The 25,519-nt window shown below is 41.7% G+C and overlaps 1 protein-coding gene across 1 annotated transcript in view; it reads left to right on the plus strand.

The window, feature by feature from the left end:
• LOC124790112 (serine/threonine-protein kinase PLK4) overlaps positions 1-25,519 on the plus strand; it is a 227,624-nt gene that overhangs the window by 55,121 nt on the left and 146,984 nt on the right. Inside the window, exons 2-3 of the mRNA XM_047257686.1 lie at positions 19,844-19,939; positions 23,061-23,271. Coding sequence (XP_047113642.1) covers positions 19,844-19,939; positions 23,061-23,271 — 307 coding nt within the window. The remainder of the gene's footprint in view (positions 1-19,843; positions 19,940-23,060; positions 23,272-25,519) is intronic.

Consider the following 25,519-nt stretch of genomic DNA (forward strand, 5'->3'; position numbering starts at 1 on the left):
TGGTGAAAGTAGAACTTCACCAATGTACATTGGGAACTTGAGTGAATGTTCATGAAAAATTTCATCAAAAGCTGTCATGGTCATGCAGGAGCTAATTCCGAAATTAGACTAGTTCTTGAGGAGTTGTCCTGTTGGCACTACAACCCTTCCATCAAACTGCCACAGGATACAGCATGATTCATCATTCCAAAGGAGCATTGCTTAACATTGACTACAGAAATGTGTGGCTAATGAGGAGCTGCTCAACCGTTGTACCCCTTCTTTTTAACTTCCTCTGCACAGTCTTTAATGCTGGCTGGACTGTTGGTAGCACTTTGGAACTCACAAGTGATTCCTTTGGCTGACTTCCTATGATTTTTTACAACCACCCTCTGCAAGGCACACTGGGATCTGTCCATCAGTACATGAGGTCTGCCTAGTCTGGGTTTAGTTGTGATTGTTTCTCTGCATTTTCACTTCAAAATCACATTACCAACAGTTGCTTGGGCAGCATTTAGAAGGGATGAAATTTCCTTGATGGATTTGTTTCTCAGGCGACTTTCAGTGACACTAGCCACAGAGTCACTGAGCTCTTCTGACACATTCATTGTGCTGTTACACGTCTCTACATGCAGCACAATACTCCTCACCTCCTTTTATACTGACAGGTCCACCTCTTGGGCATCTATTCGTCAATTCCACATTACATAAAGGGTACTGTGGAGTAGTAGTCGAAGTTTGTAACTCTTCAAAAAGATGTCTTCAAAGTGATTTTGAGTGGATGCCAATTTTCCAGTTTAATTTCTCATCAATATGAACAAGTAAAAGTTTTGAAGTTTCCACCCTAGTTATTATTGAAGTTTCCACCCTAGTTATTATTTCCTCATGCTTATCATTGGTATAGTAGACCTACATCTAGATATACAGAACTATTAAGTTGGGTCTTTTTGAAACTGAGAGTGGGGCTGTTTGCAGAAAACCACTCAATAATACTTTTAAGATTGTTATATAACATTTCTTCTGTTGCTGTTTGTATGTTTTAACTGAATACAATACTAGTTTCGTCTTCCAAAGGATCTAATTCTTATTGTTGTTTATTAGCTGGAAGGCTGGAAGGTCTTTTCCATACATGATAAGCTCAGCCCTATGATTGAGTCTCATGGAGTCCCATTAGTGGTTTTTCCCATCAAAAGGATCTCCCCTGCTTACACTGGTTGAATGATTAAGTACAACTACGTGGATTCTTTTGATTAGATATGACATTACCCATTGGTTGGCTATAGCATCAATTCCATGAAACCTCAATTTATCTAGGAGAATGGTGTGATTCTGGTGAGTGTATGTGTAAATGGCATTCTCAGTTGGGCAACTCTTCTGAAACGTAAACAGTGATTTACTGAGGATATTATTGTTGCACATGTGGGAAACTATTCTACAATACATTAGCTACTTAAAACTTTTGCAGTGACGACAATAGTGAAAGGGGTCTGTAGTTACAGTCATTATTGTCTTTCTCTTTCGTGTAGAGGTGTTTAACAATATCTGTGGAAAAATGCTCTTAGTGATGCATTACATATTTCAAAAAAGACAATGATTATTATATGGGAACGAGTATTTAGACTCAATTGGAAACACCATCAAATTCAGGTGAGCTTTTTTTTTTTTTTTTTTTTTTTTTTTTTTTTTTTTTTTTTTTTTTTTTTTTTTTTTTTTTTTTTTTTGAGAAAACATATAATTTTCTTAATTTGGAAGGAGAAGCGGGTGAGACATCCATGTTATTGAATTTTATGTGTGCTGGTTTTTAAACACACTTGCTTCTATTTTTCTCTTGAACTGCCTGTCCTTTTTCACTGGAAATTTTTGCTTACCCTTGACACTGTATCTTGCTGTAACAGTCTCGCCTCCAGCTTTAATTTGTGAGAGATCTTTCAATAATATTCTGCTACAGTAAACTTTGAGGCTTCATGCATTGCCCTCATGATAGCCAAGCATGTGTCACTCAGTGCTTCTTTACCTATAGCACTATGCTTTATTTATACCTATTTTGCAGCAGTCTCTATTTCTTTAGAAGTTTCTTAACAGTGACTGTAAACCATTGACTGTCAGTCCCATCATCAACTGTTCTACTAGCTAGATATCTATCCAGTACATAGTCAACTATACTTTTACACCTGCTTATACATGCTCTTGTTCAGAGTTAAATGTCTCAAGTTCCTCATTAAGATATGATGTTATTGCCTCTTATAAAGTGTACTGTACATATAAATCTTTCTACTTGTTTTAGTTGTCCTTTTTACTTACATAACGATTGTTGCTACGATGGCCTGAATGTCACTCATATCAGTTTCAACATGGCCACCCTCAAAGAGATCAGATCTGTTTTTTACCATTAGATCAGATAAATTTCTATGATAAATGGGTTTCTAAACTACCTGTTATATGTTATTCTCAGAGCAGGTATTTAGTATTGTTTTCTAGCTTCTACAAAACTGTAATTATTCCAGTTGATTGTTGGATGAGTAGAGAGTACCAGTTATGATAGTATGATTTGGGAACATATGTGCTGGCGAACTGAAGTCCTCTCTGATGTTTTCGGTTACATCTGAAGGTGAGTCTGGTTGTTGCTAGAGAGATCCATTTATAATTTTATGCTCATCATTGATAATGTGTCTTGCACAGCCTCACAACTTCAATTTCTGTCTCAGTGTATTTGGGTTTCTAGTCTACTGTGACAAGTACACCACCTCCACATCCTATTAGCCTTTTCCTTTCAATAGACGCATAAATTTTCCCCAAAAATATTGATGCTGTGAATTTCAGGTTTTTGCTATCTTTCTGTGAAAGGTATTCTGTGAGCTCCACTGCCTTTTAAGAGCACTTCAAACTCTGGTATTTTTCTGTGAATGGTAGAGTAGTTGATAACTAGGATTTTAATCCTTCCGTCTGCGAAGGCGTTTCTTGGGATCTTATGCCAGTGCCTCTGGAGTCTCCTACAGGTATCATAATCTGGACTGGATGGAGAGTCGCCTTAAACGATTAGATAGAAGTTTAGCAGCCTCCAATGTATAGCCCACAAATGACCCATGTAGGGGGCTGTACAGTTCCCAAAGCTATTGTATAAGTCTAGGAAGTCACAGCCTAGCTTATAACAGAACCTTTTGAAGTCTTTGGTGCCAAACTTCCCCTCAACTCAAAATCAGGGGGCTACAATCAGTTCTGCAGATTGTGAGCTTAACTGAATCTCTGAGAGCAAGGATGGTCTCTGCCAGTCACTGGAATGAACCAAGTATGACCTTGTAGCCTAAACAGCAGGCATTTTTTGTTCTAACATGCAGCACTGTTTTCATTTGACTGCATCCTGTTCCCCAAAAGGTTCCCTCTTCAACGTGTTGAATGGTGCCTCCAGGTATACATCATGAGTGTCTATGGCATCATTCTTATCTCTTATTGCCATTTCCATCTGGGGTACCTTTGTGTACTGTACATTTGAAATGCTGATGACTGTGTGTGCCTCACATCAAAAAGGTACACAGCTACTTTATAAAAATGTGAAGTGAGTTTCACTGGTTCAGATTCAGTTTCAGTGGAAGACAGCACTTCAGACTTTTTAATTATGCAGATGAGTGTAATGCCCTGAGTTCTGCTTTCTCTTTGCCTTCCCCATATTGATTAGTTGCTTGATTGATTTGGGGGAGGGGACCAAGCAGCGAGGTTATCGATCCCATCGGGCTAGGAAAGGATGGGAAAGGAAGTTGGCCGTGCCCTTTGGAAGGAACCATCCCGGCTTGTGCCTGAAGAGATTTAGGGAAATCACGGGAAACCTAAATCAGGATGACCGGACGTGGGTTTGAATTGTCGTCCTCCCAAATGAGAGTCCAGTGTGCTAACCACTGTGCCACCTTGTTCGGTTCTCTGTACTAAGCCTCTAGACCTATCACAGACATGCCCATCACAGTCAGTTGGATGAGTAGTGATAGATCATTTACATCCTGTAGAGGAGATAATACCCATAGGGAAGGAGCACAATGTGTAAGGTTTCTTTAGTATCTGTTGTACACATGTTTTGGTAGTCCTGTCAACACACCCATTCACAGCAGCTTCCTGTCTTGTAGCAGTAGTCAGGGCAGTGGGTTGAAGTGTCTTACAAACAGCAGTAAATCTATCCCATGTCTGAGAACAGCATTCGCATTGGAGCTGCATTGTGATTAGCACAGAGTGTTTTATAAAGCAGTTTACTTATTTTAAACATCTGGAACAATTAACAGAGAGGTTTCTGTCATGTCAGCAGAAAGATCTGGGAAAGAAGTTACTGATTCCCTGAAACTACATTTTTTGAGAAAATTATGGTCGCAAACAGACTCATGTAACAAACTCAAAATCAGCTTTATGATAAATTCTGTCAACACACTCTCATGTTGAGAGTTATAACACAAATTAAAAAAAGTTTTGCATCACCTCAGTTCTGAGAGTTCTGGAATCTGTACAGAAAACTGGAATAGAGATCAACATAAACATCATTTCTGTCCTTTTTATTGCTCATGAAAACCACACATTGCATGTTGTACAACCACACAGCGAGACCTTCAGAGGTGGTGGCCCAGATTGCTGTACACACTGGTACCTCTAATACCCAGTAGCACATCGTCTTGCATTGATGCATGCCTGTATTCATCATGGCATACTATTCAAAAGTTCATCAAGGCACTGTTGGTGCAGGTTGTCCCATTCCTCAACGGCAGTTCGGTGTAGATTCCTGAGAGTGGTTGGTGGGTAACGTCGTCCATAAACAGCCTTTTTCAATCTATCCCAGGCATGTTCAGTAGGGTTCATATCTGGAGAACATGCTGGCCACTCTAGTCGAGCAGTGTTATTATCCTGAAGGAAGTCATTCACAAGATGTGCACAATGGAGGCGTGAGTTGTTGTCCTTGAGCACGAATGCCTTGACAATATGTTGCCGATATGGTTGCACTGTCGGTCAGAGGCTGGCATTCACATATCATACAGCATTTGTGGCGCCTTCCATGACCACCAGTGGATGTCGGCCCCGCACAATGCCATCCCAAAACAGCAGGGAACCTCCACCTTGCTGCACTTGCTGGGCAGTGTGTCTAAGGCATTCAGCCTGACCGGGTTGCCTCCAAACACATCTCCGACAATTGTCTGGTAGAAGGCATATGCGACAATCATTGGTGAAGGGAACGTGATGCCAATCCTGAGTGGTCCATTCGGCATGTTGTTGGGCCCATCTGTACCGTGCTGCATGGTGTCGAGGTTGCAAAGATGGACCTCGCCATGCACATCGGGAATGAAGTTGCGCATCATGCAGCCTGTTGCACACAGTTTGAGTGTAACATGACGTCCTGTGGCTACACAAAAAGCATTATTCAACAGGGTTCCACTGAGCCATAATCCACAGGTAGCAGTCATCCATTGGAGTAGTAGCCCTTGAGCAGACTGAGCGAGGCATGTCATCAACAGATCCTGTCTCTCTCTGTATCTCCTCCATGTCCGAACAGCATCGCTTTGGTTCACTCCGAGACGCCTGGACACTTCCCTTGTTGAGAACCCTTCCTGGCACAAACTAACAATGTGGATACGATCAAACCACAGTACTGACCGTCTAGGCATGGTTGAGCTACAGACAACACGAGCCGTTTACCTTCTTCCTGGTGAAATGACTGGATCTGATTGGCTGTTGGACCGCCTCCTGCTAATAGGCACTGCTTGTGCATGGTTGTTTACATCTTTGGGCAGGTTTAGTGACATCTCTGAACAGTCAGAGGGACTGTGTCTGTGATACAATATCCACAATCAATGTCTATTTTCAGGAGTTCTGGGAACCACGATGATCCCAAACTTTTTTTGATGTGTGTATATACACTACAGTAACTATTATTTATGAAATATGTTGTGTACAAGCCTCATAATATACAAAAGTTACCAAAAATATAAGTTTATTCAAGTAGATGTATGGTATTCTGAACTTTAGGATGAATGGTTCTTTTAAACAAAGGTACTTCTGCCAAAACTGGATAGAGCACAAACATGGACTAAAACTGATGCTATAGAACTAAGAACATTCTTTGGAACACTCTATGTTTGAAGATACATCGGTATCACAACACATGGAAAGGTTTTGATGTAATTAACAGGGAAAGCAAGTGTAAATTTTACAGAAATTTTTAGAATTTAGGTTTTCAAATCAAATTTATGTGAGACCCATGATTTTGCTCAGACACAAAGGAAACAACAGAAGTTGGCTTCTGTACATAAATATTTTCCCTTGCCAAAGGAATGTAGTTCAGTTGCAAAGGAAGTATATCAGCATCTCTCATCTGTGTACCTATTTCACAGTAAAATAGAAAGTTAGGTAAGTTTGCCATTAAGTGAAATAAATCTGTGAAACAGAATTCAGAATTTTAGCATTTGCTTTGGAATAACTGCTTGTACAACTACTGATATCCTGGGTTCCCAGTTTCCCACTTGTACTTTTCAGCCTCCTCAGACTCCCATGCATACAGTGTGAGACTGACACGACACTTCTTGAGAGCAAGTCTACTGCAGGCTATACCTCATCCACAATCACTTTCTCTCGCTTCCCTTTAATTGATGTTGTTTTATTCCCCCCTTTTTGTCTCTTGTGTTTCCCCCATTCAAGTCAGATTCTACTCCTAGAGAGATAGTGTGGGCAGAAGGGGGGGGGGGGGGGGGGGGAGAGAGAGAGAGAGAGAGAGAGAAAGAGAGAGAGAAAGTGCATTTGCCTCCCTAAAACTTCCTCATTTCCCTCAATAAAGAGAGTTTATTTTGCAGCTCAGCCATAATCAGTCAGTATCTCCCTCCCCATCTCTTCTATTAGTGTATGTCAGTCAGTGTTCCACTCATCTCTCTAATTTCAGGGTTCTCTTGGTCTGTCCTCTCAGTCAATATTTTGTATTTTATATATTGGTTACAATTTTTATTCAAACATTTTTGTCGCTGTATGAAATTTTTTAAGTTGAATCCAACATTTTAAAAATTATTCTGTGGGTGAAAATGAACTCTAATGTGATTGAAATAATTCACATACCTCCACTTAAATAGTAACAAAACTATGTAAGAAAACCTATAATGTTTCAGTAAATGGAGTTATGCAACACTACACAGAAAAATGGAGTTATGCAACACTACACAGAAAAATTCTGAATTATTTACAAACAAGTAACTGATGAGTCAATTTGAATGCGTAAAAAACATTACTTGTGATTCCATCCCAGCAAGATTCCAGCAGAAATGAGTTTTTTTTTAAAGGCATGTTGTCATACACAAAATGAACATGTACAGTACTTAACCTGAAGATAAAAGATGTGTGGCATACAGGTAACTGCATGTGCAAGTGAATCTGATGAAAGAATGAAAGCAAAAGACTAGTGCCATTGTTTGTATTTATTAATTTTCATGTTATGGCCTTTGTTGGTCAACTTTAGTGAATCTTGTAAAAAGGTTCCAATTATCTATGTGAACAGTACTGACTTATTCTCTCAGACCGCAACTTTCCATATTCATCTGTAATTATCTTTTGTATTGTCCATGGCAATAGTCACATACTTTCTTAAGATTTACAAAGACTTGTATTGTTCCCTGTAATATGATAAGAATAATTTTAAAATGATGATATGTTCTGCACAGTTTCTTATGATATGTGGCCTCCTTTGTATTCACTACATCTTGCTGTAGTTGCTGTTTAAATGTACTATAGAAAATACTGGAGAAAATGTTGTGTACACAGTCCAAAAGAGACTACCTCTGTAGTTATATGGATGTATCTTACCTCCTTTTGTTGTCTAGTTGGTGGATTAAAGCTCTTGTGCAATGTTCTGGGAATTTACAAGAATGCTGGATAGAGCCATATGCTTGGAAGTCTGAACCATGTTGTTGGCATGTTTCCATATTTGTGCAGAAACTTGATCCTCTTTGCATGTCCAGACTCCTCGAGGGCTGCTCCCACCTCTTGGGCTGTAGTGGGTTTAAGTGTTCAGGCTTTGTTCTTTATTTGGGTGTTTATTCTAATTTTTAAAAATGTTCAAGATTCAGAAGGTTACTGAATGCTTTTGCCATAATTTTGGCATTTCCTAGTTTCTACACCTTCATCTACATGTAGACTCCGCAAGCCAGCTTATGATGTGTGGTGGAGAGTACTTTGTGTACCAGTGTCACCTCCCCCTATTCCTGTTACAGTCACGAAAGCTGCATGGCAGGAACTATTGCTGTTAAGCCTCTGTGTGCCCTCACATCATTTTAATTTTACCTTTATGGTTTTCGCTAGATATGCGTAGGATGGAGCTATGTATTGGCTGACTCTGCAAGGAATGTACACTCTTGGAACTTCTAACAGTAAACCACACGTTGATGCTGAACACCTCTCTTGCAGTGTCTGCCACTGGGGTTGGCTGAGCATCTGTGTCATGCTTTCAAACTTATTAAATGAATCTATAATGAAGCGTGCTGCCCGTCTTTGGCTCTTCTTTGTTTCCTCTGTCAATCCTATCTGGTACAAATCTCAGACTGTCAAGCGGTATTCAAGTGTTGGTTGAATGAGTGTTTTGTGACCTGCTCCCTTTGTTGATGGACTACATTTCCTAAGGATCTGTCCAGTGAATCTCAGTCTGGCTGTCTACCTTACTGGCTGTTTATTTTATGTGGTTGTTCCACTTAAATTGCTCTGTTGCATTCTCCTAGATATTTTACAGAATTAACTGTTTCCACTGATTGTTTTGCAATTGAGTAGTCATACAATAAAGGGTCTTCCTGTGTACATATCTGCAATAAGTTACTCATGCTTATGTTGAGGATCAATTGCCACTCCGTGCACCAAGCATCAGTATTCTGCAGGTTTTCCTACATTTCAATACAATGTTTTGGCATTGTGACTTCTCTGTATACAACAGCATTAGCTACAAAAAACCTCACGGAACTTGCAACATTATCTAAGAGGTCATTTTTATATATTGTGGAAAGTAATGGTCCTATAACATTCCCTTTGGATGTCGGAAGACTTCTCTCTATTGAGAATGACATGCTGTGTTCTGTGTGCTAGAAACTCTCCAACCCGCCTGCACAGTCAGTCTGATATTCAGTATTCTCATATTTATTTGTTAGGCAGCAGTGCGGAACTGTACTGATTGCCTTCCAGAAGTCAAGGAATACATCTACCTGGGCACCTGTGTCTGCTGCTTTCCGGGTTGTGTAGACAAACAGAGTAACTCGGATTTCACAGGTTTGTTGTTTTTGGAACCCATGTTGATACCTACAGAGCAGATTTTCAGTCTCCAGAAATATATGAGCATCAAACACATTCCAAAATTCAACAATAGACCAATATTGGAGACAGAAGCCTCTAGTTTTGTGCATCTGTTTGACGATCCTTTTTGAAAATGAGAATGATCTGTACCTTTTTCCAATAATTAGGAATGCTTCACTCCTCTAGAGACTGTTGGTATGCTGCTACCATAAGCGGGACAAATTCTTTCTCATATTCTACGTAGAACCGAAATGGTATCCCATGAGGTGCAATGGCCTTTCCTCTGTTGAGCGCTTTCAGTTATTTTTCTATCTCTTGGTTAACTATTTTGATATCTGTCATTGTGTCATTCATGCTGCCGCAGTTTAAAGAAGGAACTAATCTACAATCTTCCTCTGTGAAACAATTTTGGAAAAAGATGTGTAGCATTTTGGCCATTTTTATGCTATCTTCTGTTTCAAAGCCATAATGGTCACAGAGCATCTGGTCAGCTGGCTTTGATCTATTTACTTCTTTAAAACAAGATCAAAACTTCATAGGATTTTGTGTCAAGTTGGTAGATATAATTGTACTTTTGAATTCATTGAATGCTTCACATGATCTCCCTTATGCTAATTTTGGTTTTGTTTAGTTGTTGCTTGTCTGCGAGGCTTTGGCAACGTTTAAATTTGCAATGCAGCTCACTTTACCTTCGCAGCAGTTTTCTAACGTGGCTGTTGAACCAATGTGGGTCTTTTCCTTGCCTCATAACTTTGTTTGGAACATACCTCTCTAAAGTGAATTGTACATTGATCTTGAACTTTGTCCATTGATGATCAGCATTGTCAGTGCTGCAGATGAAATTTTTGTGTTGAACAGTCACGTACTCTGAAATATGTTTCGTCTTGCTCTTGCTAAATAGAAGGATCTTCTTTGTATTCCTATTTACAGCCATATTCATTGATGCTGTAATGATCTTATGATCACTGATTCCCTGTTCTGTGCCAACCGAGTAAAAATTTCTGGACTGTTATTCACCAGAAGGTCTAAGATGTTACCTTCCCAACTTGGTTCTCTGGTTAACTGCTCAAAGCACTTTTTGGATAAGGCACTTGTTACAATTTCACATGGTAACCTTTCTCTACTTCCTGTCCTAATCAATTGAATCTCACAGTGTATAGCTGCGAAGTTGAAATCTCCACCTAAAACTATAACATGGCCTGGAAATTGTTCTCCTAAGTTTCATATCGACTGTTCTGCGATGCTGATCCTGAGGAATGAGGTTTATAAAAGCATCTGATGACCATGTTTGATCCATCTTCAATGCTTATCTTCACCCAAATTGTTTCACATTCTGAATTTGTACTAATCTCACTAGATATTATCATATTTTTATTGCTATAAACACACTTGTGCCACCAGCATTCAACCTATCTTGTGATACACATCCCAGTTGAAGTTTAGAATTTCATTGCTATTAACATCTGGTTTCAGCCAGCTTTCTGTCCCTAGTGCTGTGTCGGCATTGTTAGCGTTTATAAATGAAACTAGTTCCGGACACTTCCATATACACTCCTGCAGTTAACTAATATTGTGTCAACATTTTCTTCCTCTGATCTGCTGTGACTAATGGTACCCTGTCTGGACTCAATTGTGCACACCACACGTATTCCTCTATTCCAGTAGCTGCTTCCTGCATATAGTGCACTCCTGACCTATTTGGCGGGGGGAGAGGCCGGGGTTGGCCTCCTTCATTTTTCCTCCCAGTAGCAGAGGTCGAGAAATCCACATCCAAGTTCGTCACAGAATCATCTGAGCTTCTGGTTTAAAGCCTTCCAATCAGCTACACACCAGAGGACTGCGACAAGTTCTGGAATTTATGCTTAAACGATAGCTCTGCTTCCACTCGAAGAGTGAGGCTAACTGTCTTCACCAACTCAGCAAGCTGCCTGTCTGAACCAAGGTGGCAGCCATAATTCGTACTGACTTGAGCCATGATTTGCAGCGGTGTGCCTCCTCCACATCTTGGGTGAGGCCTCTCACAGCAAATAAGCAGAATGGACACTGGCCATCTTTTCTGACCTGAAATGGACATTAGCTGTCTTTCCTGACCTGCCCACTATTTCCCTGAGGGAAACCCACCTAATGTTATAGTTGTCAATGACAAGCAGTCCCACACTCTACGCTTTTCCAGATCTCTATCCAAAAGTTAAGCATAACGCTGACAGGAGAAAGGTGAGCAATCATGTAACATCACTGTAACTATTTACCTATGAACCCTACTTGTTTGCTAAGTAAGTTGGAACTTAAATAATGGCAACACTGCTGTGGAGAGACTATGCAATGGAATCTACTATTGTCGCTGATAGTACACATTGTTGACATACCTACATTACCTCCGAGCAAATAGACTCGCCTGTCCCAAGTCACCGGCGTGCACACAATCAAGGGAAACACAGTCACTTGTGAGTGAGCAGTCTAACGTAATGGTGCCACTATGTTTTAGGAACAGGAACAATGGAGTTGGATCAAGATTGAATGTGCCAGACGTCGTACAACATGACAGTGTCATCAAGGTCTTCAAGAGGCATGCGGGGAATCGTCATTGCCATACAAAACAGTGGCACATTGGGTAAAAGCCTTCAACGAAGGTCGGCAAACTGTGGCAGACATGCATCGGGTAGGTCATCCTAGCATCTCTGAAGAAGAAGTGCATGCTGTTGCCGTGTTAATGGACAGTGATCGGTGCCATATGATTTGTGAGCTTGCCCACGAAACTGTATTAGCGCATACGACTGTGCTTCATATCCTGAAGGAATGCCTGGACATGCAAAACATTGCATCATGATAGGTTTCGCATGACTTGACAGAAATGCTGAAATGGATGCATTAGGACACTGATCAGATGCACTTGGAGCGCTATGAGTGCGAAGGAGAGGCTTTCTTACACCGTATCATAACACTGGATGAGACATGGGCCATGGGGCCACATCGTACGAGCCAAAACTGAAGTGCAAAGCCAACGAATGGCGTCATTATGGCTCACTGCGAAAGTCGAAAGTGCCCTAGTATGGTGAAAGTTATGGTGATTCTCATGTACGACTGTGATGGTGTTATCCTAACACATTATGTTCCTCCACGGCAGACTGTCAGTGGACAGTATTACTGTTCGTTTTTGGAGCATCACCTGCGACCAGCTTTGCACAGGAAGTGGCGACACTTTCTGCGCAACCCACCCATCATTAAGCACGACAGTGCGTGGGCACATACAGCGCAAGCTATGGCTGCTCTGTTCGGTCGATGGGACTGGGAAGTACTGTACCATCCACCGCATTCCCCGGACTTAAGTCCTTGTGACTTTGATTTGATTCCGAAGATGAAGGAACCACTTCATGGTATTCGCTTCAGAACTGTTCCAGAGATTTGATAGGCAGTAGACTCCTCTATTCACTCCATCAACAGAACAGGCTCTGCTAATGGTGTACTATGCCTCCTACATCACTGGCAACAGGTTCTACACAACTCTGGTGGCTACTTTGAAGGACAGTAACAGGTGCAACCATTTAACTCTTTCGCATCGGTTGTGAATAAATAGTTACCCCTATTTAAGTTCTAACCCTCATATTTATAGGAAACGAATATTGCGTGCTGTGAATAGTAGCGTAACTGGAAGGTCAGCACAACAGTGCATGAGACACCTCACTCACTCACTCACTATAATGACGGGCCTGCCTTGGCCCGAGGTAGTGGAGTTTAAGCTGTTTTGAGCTGTTCCTCCTGAAGTCCTCTCGGTTTGGAATGGTTTTTCTTCGCGTGTTGGTCTGTCCTCTGATTTCTGTGGATGCAGCAGCTTATCTGCCGGCTGATTGTGGCGGCTTCTTGTTCTTCTTCTTCTTACTGCTTCCTGGCTGCCTGAATTCTATTTTCTTCAGGTGGGACCAGTCCACTGGCGGCGTCTGTGTCCGGATATACTTGACTGCTTCCTCAGTCATGTATTTCCAGTCCTCGTCCGTGAAGATCGGGTGCTTGTTTATGAGCTCCAGATCTCCACGGCTGACGATTTCCCTCCCACGCAGCTTCTGGTTTAAGGGTTCGCACCCCCAGTGGAAATCGTATGGTTTGTGAGCAAGGGAAGGGATGTTATCTACCGTGAAAGGGTAAGAATGGTCATGATGGGGGTAGCTACCGTCTCGCAGGGAATCGGCGATCTTGGTGAGCACTTCCCTCACACAGTTCTTGTTGGGGAGGGGGAGGCACTCGCATGGCTCATCTTCTTCTTCTCCCTCGGTCTCCATTGGCACTTCCTGTGTCGTCTGCGTTTCCGCAGAGATAGGAGTGGCGACTGCTTTCGAGGGGGCCGTCTCCTTGTTGTCGGTGGTCTTCCCCGACTGTATGACCACCTCCCTAGCAACCTGTGTTGCCGCGTCGGCGAGGGAGATGGTCGTTTGTGTTGCCGCGTCTACCCCCGTACTGGTGGGGGTCGGTGCCATGCCCGTCTTCGTGCAGGATGCGAGGTGCACGGTGTGCCTTAGTTGAGACAGCTCCTCGCGAATCTCTTCGAGTTCCGCTCTCAGGGCCGCTCTCTCCTCCGCCATGGCGGATTTGAGCGTGGTGATTGCGTCCTCGTTGGCTTCCCGCAGTGCTTGGCGGTAGGCGTCCACGTCGTCTTGGTGGCGCAGCCCGCTTCCCCTACTAAGGCAGGGGGGCGGGGTGACCACCAGTTCTTCTTCTTGGGCCACCTCTTCGTGCGTGATGGCCGACTTCCGCTGCTTCCACGTTTTCAGGTAACTGCAGCTGTGCTCGTTTGCGGCGTGCGAGCCGCCCCAGTTTACCCACAGCGCTGCAGTACCTCTTGGTTTTGTGCAATTGCGTGTGTCGTGCGATTTCCCGCACTTAACACACGCAACCACACCGTCGCATTCTTTGGCTATGTGTCCAAGCTTTTGACACTTATAGCACTGTAATTGTGCCACAGGCTTCCACTTCTTCTTCTTGTTGCCGCAACCGTTACTGCCGACTGCGTTTAGCAGGAGCTCCACAGCAGCAGCAATCCTGCCTCTTCCTCCATTCCTACTTCTCGGCATGGCGATGGGCTAGTGGCGAGCGAGCGAGCGACGGTGTAAACGGTGCGAGCCGCAGCGATTCGAGCAGCGGAGTGCGTGCTTGCATGGGTGCATGAGACACCTGTGTCTCTGTTTTGTTTTTCCATTTGGAGTGGGTAGAATGTAGTTTCTTGGTGAAGTCGACAACAAAATGCCACAAAGATGCCATTTGGACCCAGTTTTTCAAGGTAGAATACTAGGCTGCTTGGATGCAGGCCAGACACGGACCAAAGTAGATGTGCCACAAAGTGTAATTTCGAGCCTTTGGTGATGGTTTTGAGGTACAGGTGGTGTTTTTCACAGGCCAGTATAGGATCGATCAAGAATAACTTTAACAGCTGGACTAAATTGAAGCACACTTCCAAGACAGTTGGCTGCAGAGCTTGGCAGCTGCCTCAGAAGTTCCTGTTTGCCATACATACAGCTGTGTGCATCCCACTCACTCCAGCACAGAGATGGGCACGTGTATTGTGGAATCGGCAACATAAAAAATGGATCATGAATGAGTGAAGGAATGTGCTCTTGACAGATAAACTCTACTTAATTTTGCAAAATGATTCTTGTTGGACATTAGAGAGAACCTGATAGTCAATACTACCACAAGAACATAATAGGAATAGACCATTTTGATCATGGCATCATGTAGAATGGCTGTAGGAAGCTGCACATCTTTGTTGGTGGTCGGAGGGATATTGTGAACACTCTGAGGTAGAGAGATGAGGTACTGCTACCACAAGTTTGCCTTTGCAGCAGTGTGGTTGGTCGAGACTTCCTCTTTGTGAGTGATAATGCCCATCCACATCAAGCTGCTCTGGTAGATGACTTTATTGGAGGTGAAGATATCCATTGCTTTGACTGGCTAGTGAGAATCCTATGTCTGAATCCTATAGAATGTGCCTGGGATGCACTAGGGAGTCAATTGCCTCCCTTCAGTCTCAACCAAGGACACTTCCAGACCTCTGCACCACTCGTGCTGAGAAATATGAGGGTTTCCTGAAAGTAATGCAGCACATTTTTTTTTCTTCAACAGTTCTTTATTGAACATAAAGAATGGTGTTTCATCTACACGCCCTGTTTTTCCACTTAATCTCCATCCTGTTCTATGGTCTTCCTCCAGCACGAATCAAGGGTGTGTATGCCCTGTCGGTACCTATCCTTGTCCAGGTGGTGGAGCCAGTGCTTCACTGTGTTTTGTATCATCTCCTCATTATCCTCAAAATGTCTTTCTCGAATAGCATCCTTAAATGGCTCAAACAAGTGGAAGTCCAAGGGGACTAGGTCAGGGCTGTAGGGTGGACAGGGTAACACTGTCCCATCTTGTGTTGTGATGTGTTCAGCAGTCCTGAGACTTGTGTGGGGCCGTGTTATCGTGTTGCAGCGAAACACCTCATGGTTTTCTGTGGCGCCAAAGTCACCGGAAATGTGTTTTGAGTTTTGTTGATGTGTTGAAATATGCTTGTGAATTAATGATACTACCTCTTGGCATCACATCAATGAGAATCACACCTTCACAGTCCCAGAACATGGTGGTCATGACCTTACTGGTGGAAACAGTTGCTTTGAATTTTTTCCTCTGTGTGGAATGATTCTATCAACTGTCATTTTGTTTTGGGCTCAAAATGGTGAACCCAGGTTTCATCACCTGTCACAGTCCGGCACAAGAAGGCCTCCCCCTCAGCTTCAAAACGTTGCAACAAATATTTTTTCTGTGTGATTTGTGATCCACCGTTAGACACCACGGGACCCATCTTGCACACACCAAGAGTGTGGATAATTGCATCCACACTTCCTTTGCTGATTCACAGATGCAGTGCTAATGGCTGAGTCATAATGCATTTATCCTTGCGAATGGCAACATCAGCTTGCTGCAACATGTCAGGTGTGACAGCCATGGAGGGTCTCTCCGACCGCTGCAAATCGTAGAGCTCCACCGAACCGCCTTTTGATGACCTCCTTCTCCGTGCCCAGCGACTAACTGTACTTCTGTCGACATTAGATGCTCCATAGACTTTGCGCAAGTGTTTGTGAATATTCTCCACAGTTTCTTTCTCTGCAGTGAGAAATTCAGTGACAGCATGTTGCTTGTAACGTACATCACCTACAGATGCCATTCTGAAACTGTCCTGCAGCTACGCTATCTATCAAAAATGACTCACTCAAGAAACTTCAAATAATAGACACTTAATGTTTCCCATCCATAACATTGTTTTTGGCTGGGAAAAAAATGTGGTGCATTACTTTCTGAGAAACCGTGTAGGATCAGCTGCCAAGAGAGGTCTTGAACCGTCTCGTAGAGAGCATGCCACATCACTGTGTAGCATGTGTGGCTGTTGGGGATAATTTTATTCCTTATTAACAGCTTCTTTTGTTGTGGAAGAGATTTCCCAGTTGTTTTATTTTCTATAATGTGTATCTTAGCTATCACAACGTTTCTAACATTATGTTTTGGGAACTGTTTTGTACCAAATGCAATTTAACTAAGCTGCAACTTGTTCAGTAATTGTTCTGACATCCTGATGTTCTCTTTTCATGATTATGCTTAACTTTTGGTCCCTAGTGTAGTTCAAGCAGTGGGCAATACCTCAAACCTGTTTTCAGGTGTAAGGGGACAGCTGTACTGCTGGTACCCACTTTTGCCTTCCATCTGAAGAGATGTGACCCTGGTGCTGTTCTTGATAAGAGAGTAAGGCCTTTTTTTCATGGTTATACTTAATTTTTGGACACTATTGTACTTCCAGCAATGGGAAACACCTCAAACCCTTTTTTAGGCATAAGGGGAGACTCACGCGGCCAGTACTCACTTTTGCCTTCCACCTTTTAAGATTCATGACCTCACTGCTGTTTGCCAGTTACCGTCAGGTGAGTGTCGACTGACCAGTGCATGTGAATTGGAAGGTGCTGTAGCATTAAGGATCCTAGGCAATGCAATAGGCTCCAGAGGTGCCAAAGCATTCGTCTCATGTGCCCCAGCTCCACTGCAGCTCAAGGCAGTGGCCTGGAGCCTGTTGACTGTGTCCAACACAGCTCAGAGCTGGTTACAGACAGTGACCAATACCCCTGTAGCTGTACACAACAGGTGCAGTCTGTGTCCACAAGTAATGTAACACCAACCAAGAAGTCACAATGTGCAATCTAAGTTTTACTGCTACACTACTTCTAGTTTATACTACACTAAAAAGTTGGCTCAAACTATAGATGATGCACTAGAATTTATGAAAAAAACAGAATAAGTTAGTAAACAGTAGTCTACACAGTAAAATACACAGATACAATTCACTTCTTCACAGAAATACATGAAAACAGAAACTAAACAAAGTACTATGTGTAAAATAGAAGGTTCTGCTAGGGAACTAGGCACAACTACTTGTCTTCTGGTCAGCTTTTAAATATGTGCTGTTTTCCTGACTTCACTTTTCAACATTAGTGAAAGGGGGTTGTATTTTTGTAGCTGTCCTCCAAATGTTTTGTAATAGTCTGTGAAATTAGTTTTTTGTTAGTTTTCTTCCTCTGGGTCGAGCACATGTTTTTGATATTGTCTCTTGATCTGCCTTCTAATTTGGGCAATTTTTTTCTGGGTTCGAGGTTGACACCATGTTCTTTTGTTTTGTAGGTTCGAAGTTAACCATGGCTGGTGTCTTTCTTCTTGAACATTGTCACATTCTTAAGTCCACCAGACATCTCTTTTGATTGAGGGGGTAATTTTCAACTTGTTGTTTGATGATTAGTATCAGTTCTTCTAAATTGTCTGTAATATTATGGTTTGTGTGATTTCTAGTGAATTGACAGCAGCTATAATTCCCATGTTCTTTGTTTGTTTTCACTTACTGCACTTCTCCTGCAGAGATGTGAATTTAATTTTAATTTTGGATGTATAGTGGTGTGAACCAGTTCCTGTTAGTAACTTAATATTGTACATTTATCTGTGATAGGATCCGTCCGTGTATACGTAATAAAGCTGCCATTCCCCTTTTCTCCAGTCAAAATGCTGCCAAGTTTTAAGTTTGTTTGGCCTCTTTTTGAAGTATGTAAATTTAAAGATGAAGTTATTTTGTCCACAAGTTCAACACTGGCATGTTTCTGTGTGCCATTTCCTGACTGTACCTCAGTATTATTATTCTGTTTGGCATTGAAGTCCACTTTGCTCTTCTTTCCTGAACTTCATTAGAAAATTTTTCTCATTAGTAGGGGGTATGGGCATTTGTGGAGGTATACATTTTGTTTGTTGTTTTTAAGGTTAAAGTTCCAGTTTTTGGTGAGATGGCTTGAAAATCAATTAGCTATTATTTTTTATATTTGCATGCCCTGTTCCTAATTAGCTTGTTCTTTCATGACCTTTTGTCTGGATTTCCTTGTTATAAATTCTGTATCCTTGGGATCTGAATGGCTCTTCCATAATACTTATTTTCTGGAAACCTACTATTACATTTGTTTTTTAATTTTATGTGTCACCCAACATTCATAAACAGGTTTGTGATTGCCTGTCATCATTGTTTGTACACTGTTCCCAATCTGGAATTTCCATTTTAATAAGCATGTCTGTAAGTAATTATTTCAAACAACATCTACAACAATCTTTGAAGGTGATAATGTCTTAGTGAGTGTGCACCTAACAGGGCTAATGTCTTTGATGTATTTGGCATAGACATTAATAGATGCAAAGGTGTCACAAGACATATGTTAGTGGAACCAAATATATAATTGTTACAATGAAAAAAGATTAGGTAAGTTACATAATGAGCAAGTCAAGAACTGCCAATTTTCTTAGCTCCAAATAAGGAATTCTGCTGTAGAATCTGTAAATGAGCATTGATACAATTTCAGACCTTTTATTCAATTTGTGCTGAGTTCATGTTTGTATACAAAAGTGGTGAGTGGTGTTAAATATATACTGTTATTTAACACAGGTACTATAAACCTGCTTAATCAGTAGTTAAATTATACCGTAATGAATATAAAGAATGTGTAAAGTTTTTGGTGGGTTAGAAAGCTGAATTTCATGTTCATGGTTGCAAAAAATTTCATGGACTTTTGTTCAACTATGATATCAAATAAATGAACAAAATTATCAGTGAGCCTTCTCAGTATGTCTTTTCTTTTGTCTGTACTATTTAGTCCTATTTGTTTATTTAAGCTCTTGTAGCCCACTTTATACATTCATCACATCCATTTTAGTCACCTTTTTCCTCCGATGGAGTTGGTGCAGCCAGATTCTTTTATCCAGTTGCTTTTCTATTCCTATGGAGTGTCTCAAATCAGATGAATCAACGTTAGTTCATTTTGTTCTTTTGTACATTTAGACAGATTCATTTAGTAACAATTGTATTGATGCAGTTGCCTGTTGAATGACTGTCTTCAAGGTGTTACATAAAACATGTTTGAGCAAGTAGAAAAGTTGTAGACTTTCACAAAATGTTTCAAAATAGCCTAACATGTTCTTTAGTTCATATGTACTATCTCTTTTAAAATTTGAGTTCATTAAGTATTTATTTCATTTATTGTTTTAGGACTATGAAGTCTTCAATTTACTTGGGAAAGGTGGCTTTGCAAGTGTGTACAGGGCACATTGTTTGAGAAATGGAAGAGAAGTAGCTATTAAAATGGTAAGTTGCTATAGTGTGTAGTCTAATTCTTTGGAGAATATTACTCAACCCTGTTTCAAAACATTTAAGGTGTTATTATATCAATCACATTGAAAGAAAATCACATTAACTACTAATTGAAGGCACTGTGGAAAAATGAGATATAGTTCGTGTATAATATGTGATTGATTGATTGATTATGTTCTTTTATTTTTTATGAGACAATCCCAGAGGTATTTGTGATAGTGTTAAAAAAAAAAGAACTATGTAAGTAAATCATCAAGACTTGTCAGATGTCACAAACTGTAAACTCTAAATTTGTTTTTGTGTTTAAATAATGATGATTGTTGAACCTTTCTGAATAACCAGTTTTGACTTGTTGCATAGGCTTCTTTGTTTTTCTAAGTTTCTAATTCTAAATTATTTCATGGTGTTACTAATGATATTTTAGTGTCTCATTCAAGAGTGTTAAGAGTGTGTGTGTGTGTGTGTGGTGTGTGTGTGTGTGTGGGGGGGGCAGACGGGGGGTGCAGGGGGGAGCGGAGTGGGAGATTTGATTACAGACCTGCATGTATTATCCAATTGTGTGGTAGTTTCTGTTCTGTTTATGCATTTTCAGGAACTCAAAGGAGTTATCAAATTTGTTTTCTACCATTCTTGTTATCATCAGACACATCCTCTTTATCAGTATCATTGTACTGCTCAGTGCCTTTCAGAAATATAATGATTTTTTTGAGTAACTTATTGCAGTGTAATATAGTAAGGACTTCTTTTTTCAGTTGTCATATTTCAGATGCTACTGTACGATTGATACTGGTCCATATGAAATAAAGCCCATTGTATTGTGTCTTACTTCATTGAATAACCCACTGCTTTGATAATAAGGGGAGGAGTCATCTTAATAAACATTGCACTGTTTTATTCCTTCCTGTGCATTCTCAGTGTGTTGCTGGCCTGTGCTCTTAATCTTGATCCTTAATTGCAAAGCTTTCACCCCAGCTTTTGACCTTAGTTGCAAGTAACTGTTTCTGAAGAATGTTCTTATTATGCAGTCTTACCAAGCACACTTGTTACCTATGTGTAATTTATATATTATTTAACTAATATAATACAACAGTTTTGTAAACTCTACTGTTGTTGAAACGGTAGATGCTTTAATTTTTTTGAATTTGGGTAAACACAAAAGTAGAGTGAAACAACTCATTTCATTGTTCTGCCCCCGCCCCCCCCCCCCCCCCCCCCCCCACACACACACACACACACACACACACACTCCTTGTAACAAGTGAGGTGAACTTGCATTTTGGAGGAGTGAGATTCAAATCTTCATCTAGTGACTGAGATGTAGTTTTTTTTTTTGTGGCTTCCTTAAATTGTTAAAGGCGCTTGTTCTCTAATGACTTCATTGCTCAAGGGATTTTCTTTCCCCCTTTGCACTTGGTTGCATCATCTTAAAGGTACAACTTTATCTTTGTTTTATGTAACTAATTATTTTGCAGAGATTCTTTGCTGTCCACAGTTTTTTGTTGTTTGCTACACTGTTTATACACTCCTGGAAATGGAAAAAAGAACACATTGACACCGGTGTGTCAGACCCACCATACTTGCTCCGGACACTGCGAGAGGGCTGTACAAGCAATGATCACACGCACGGCACAGCGGACACACCAGGAACCGCGGTGTTGGCCGTCGAATGGCGCTAGCTGCGCAGCATTTGTGCACCGCCGCCGTCAGTGTCAGCCAGTTTGCCGTGGCATACGGAGCTCCATCGCAGTCTTTAACACTGGTAGCATGCCGCGACAGCGTGGACGTGAACCGTATGTGCAGTTGACGGACTTTGAGCGAGGGCGTATAGTGGGCATGCGGGAGGCCGGGTGGACGTACCGCCGAATTGCTCAACACATGGGGCGTGAGGTCTCCGCAGTACATCGATGTTGTCGCCAGTGGTCAGCGGAAGGTGCACGTGCCCGTCGACCTGGGACCGGACCGCAGCGACGCACGGATGCACGCCAAGACCGTAGGATCCTACGCAGTGCCGTAGGGGACCGCACCGCCACTTCCCAGCAAATTAGGGACACTGTTGCTCCTGGGGTATCGGCGAGGACCATTCGCAACCGTCTCCATGAAGCTGGGCTACGGTCCCGCACACCGTTAGGCCGTCTTCCGCTCATGCCCCAACATCGTGCAGCCCGCCTCCAGTGGTGTCGCGACAGGCGTGAATGGAGGGACGAATGGAGACGTGTCGTCTTCAGCGATGAGAGTCGCTTCTGCCTTGGTGCCAATGATGGTCGTATGCGTGTTTGGCGCCGTGCAGGTGAGCGCCACAATCAGGACTGCATGGCGCCGTGCAGGTGAGCGCCACAATCAGGACTGCATACGACCGAGGCACACAGGGCCAACACCCGGCATCATGGTGTGGGGAGCGATCTCCTACACTGGCCGTACACCACTGGTGTTCGTCGAGGGGACACTGAATAGTGCACGGTACATCCAAACCGTCATCGAACCCATCGTTCTACCATTCCTAGACCGGCAAGGGAACTTGCTGTTCCAACAGGACAATGCACGTCCGCATGTATCCCGTGCCACCCAACGTGCTCTAGAAGGTGTAAGTCAACTACCCTGGCCAGCAAGATCTCCGGATCTGTCCCCCGTTGAGCATGTTTGGGACTGGATGAAGCGTCGTCTCACGCGGTCTGCACGTCCAGCACGAACGCTGGTCCAACTGAGGCGCCAGGTGGAAATGGCATGGCAAACCGTTCCACAGGACTACATCCAGCATCTCTACGATCGTCTCCATGGGAGAATAGCAGCCTGCATTGCTGCGAAAGGTGGATGTACACTGTACTAGTGCCGACATTGTGCATGCTCTGTTGCCTGTGTCTATGTGCCTGTGGTTCTGTCAGTGTGATCATGTGATGTATCTGACCCCAGGAATGTGTCAATAAAGTTTCCCCTTCCTGGGACAATGAATTCACGGTGTTCTTATTTCAATTTCCAGGAGTGTATTATTGTTGGTAACTGATGGAGTTCATCAGTGCAGCACCTTCTTATGCCTCCTATTACTCTATATGTTATGAGCACAAGACTTTTTGAATAGCTGAGTAGTACATGTATAAATAGTTTGTTCTTCTGACCACAGATAGATAAAAAGAAGATGAAGGCTGCTGGAATGATAAGTAGAGTTCAACAAGAGGTAAACATACATTCAAAACTGAAACATCCTTCTATATTGGAACTACACACTTATTTTGAAGATGAGAAATTTGTCTATCTGGTGCTTGAGCTTTGTCATCATGGAGAGTTGCAGAAATATCTCAAGAATAATTCCAAGATATTGAGCGAGAAAGAAGGTAAGTATTTATATTGTTTTATGTAAAAAAAACTGTCATCGCCACATACTCCAGCACATTAAGATAGCTTAAAATTTTAACACCTGTGCACCACTCAAAAAAGAAAAAAAGTGTGTGAATAAGTCAATGCTACATGTATTTCTGAAGACATATTTTTGGAAAATGTTTTACTTTCTGTGTAAAAAAATTGCAAACTGTGTTTTGTGGATTTGTAATTTTCCTCAACTGTGCAGCTGTGAAACGATTTTGAGGCACGTACTTGTTAAAAAATATTGGCTCTATCTCATTTTGTATTTCCACAGTTTGACAATAAATTGCCTATCTTTCTTTATTGCCTGAAGATATTACGCTGCTTCAAAGATAATTTTGTTACCAGCTGCATTTAATTTGGAAAGTTTAGAATGGATAATATGCTCACCAAGAACTTAACATTCATTGTACTTTAGGTCATACGTTCCCATATGCAAAATGTGGGTGACAGGATCCCGCCCACCCTGTTTCTGCCCCCACCATCTCCCTGGTACACTGTGCTGCATCATAGTTGAAGTTAACGTATGCTTTGTGTTTCTCTTTTGTACACAGTTTATCAAGTCTGCCTCAAACATAATTGTGATTTACATAGTATTAACAGCAGTTTTCATTTTGTTTAGGAGTCAGTCAGGTATTGACGTTCACAAATTGAGTGACATATCTATCAGTAGATAAGTGCTCCACAGTTTTCGTGATTTTGACTGTAATTAACTGACACTACGGTGTTTGTCTTTGACGTGTTATTGTAAAAGATGTCACAAATTCAGTTAAAAAAAAAAATCAAAATGTACATTTCACATGAATGCCAGATATATCCAGTTTGAAGTTGTGGAGTCGAATAATTTATTTTGTGTCATTTCTGCATAATCTTTCATTGATTGTGCCATAAAGAGTGTGTACATCTACAGCTATACTTCGGAAGCCACTTTATGGTTTGTGGCAGGGGTTACTCCTGGTACCACTACCTGATTCCCCCCCCCCCCCCCCCCATTCTCACCCCGCCCCCTCCTTCCCTGTCCCGTTTGTGAATGGCACATGGTAGGAATGATTGTCAGTAAACCACCATATTAGCCCTAATTTCTCGTACTTTCTCATTCTGGTCACTTTGCGAAACATGGCAGAATTCATATGTTTCTTGACTCTTTCCAGAATGTATCCTCTAAGAATTTCAGTAGTAAATTTCTCTGTGATGCACGCTACCTCTCTTTTGGAGTCTGCCACTGGAGTTTGTTGAGTGTTTTTGTAAAACTTTCATGTCAACTAAATGATTCCATGATGAAATGCACTTCTCTTCATTGTATCAAATTTATTTCTTCTATAAATCCAAAATATTAAGAATCACAGACTGAAGGGTAAGACTCAAGAATTGGTTTAACAAGTGTTTTGTAAGCTACTTGTTATCTGGGTTGATTTCCGTAAGATTTTTCCTATGAATCTCAGCCTAGAATCGGCTTCTTCTGCTATTCATTCTGTGTTGTCATTCCACTATAGTCACTCCAATTCTTAGTCCTAAGTATTTTATGGTAGTTACTGTTTGCTGTGTTTGCGACCAGTAGTCTAATTGTAGAGTAGTGGATTTCTTCTCCTATGTATGCAAAATATGTTGTGTATATTTACATTCAGTCTCAATTGCCAGTTTCTGCAACATTCATCAATACCCCGTAGATCTTACTGCAGTTCACTACAGTTTTCTGGAGTTGCTATCTTCTTACAAACAACTGTGTCATCTCCAGTTAACCTTATGGAGTTTCTGACATTATCCTCTAGATTGTTTATATGTAATGTAAACAATAAAGGTCCTGCCACACTTCCTTGGGCTGTTCCTGAAATTACCTTTACGCCTGTTGACTTTTGATCCTTAAGAGCAAGACACTGAGTTCTGTCTGCGAGGAAGTCTTGAATCTAGTCACAAATCTGCTCCAATATTCGGTAAGCCCATATTTTTTTCCGCTAAATGACCTTGCGAGACTGTATCAAATGCTTTCCTGAAGTCAGAGAACATGGCATCAACCTGAGCACTGATGTCTATGGCACTCGGGAAGGGATAAAGTTCAGATGAGTCTCCCCTGACCTTTATGAACTGTTCCCCTTTCCCTAAAACTCTCTAGTCCTGTTCCTTCAGCCCTCTACCTCGCCTTTCAACTCTTCCGCCAGAAGAAAGAGCCACTGGCTCTGAAAGGTTTTATAAGTTACACCTTTTGTGTGGGTGTTCTCCTGC

The sequence above is a fragment of the Schistocerca piceifrons genome, chromosome 3 (genome assembly GCF_021461385.2).
Source record: "Schistocerca piceifrons isolate TAMUIC-IGC-003096 chromosome 3, iqSchPice1.1, whole genome shotgun sequence".
NCBI lineage: Eukaryota > Metazoa > Arthropoda > Insecta > Orthoptera > Acrididae > Schistocerca > Schistocerca piceifrons.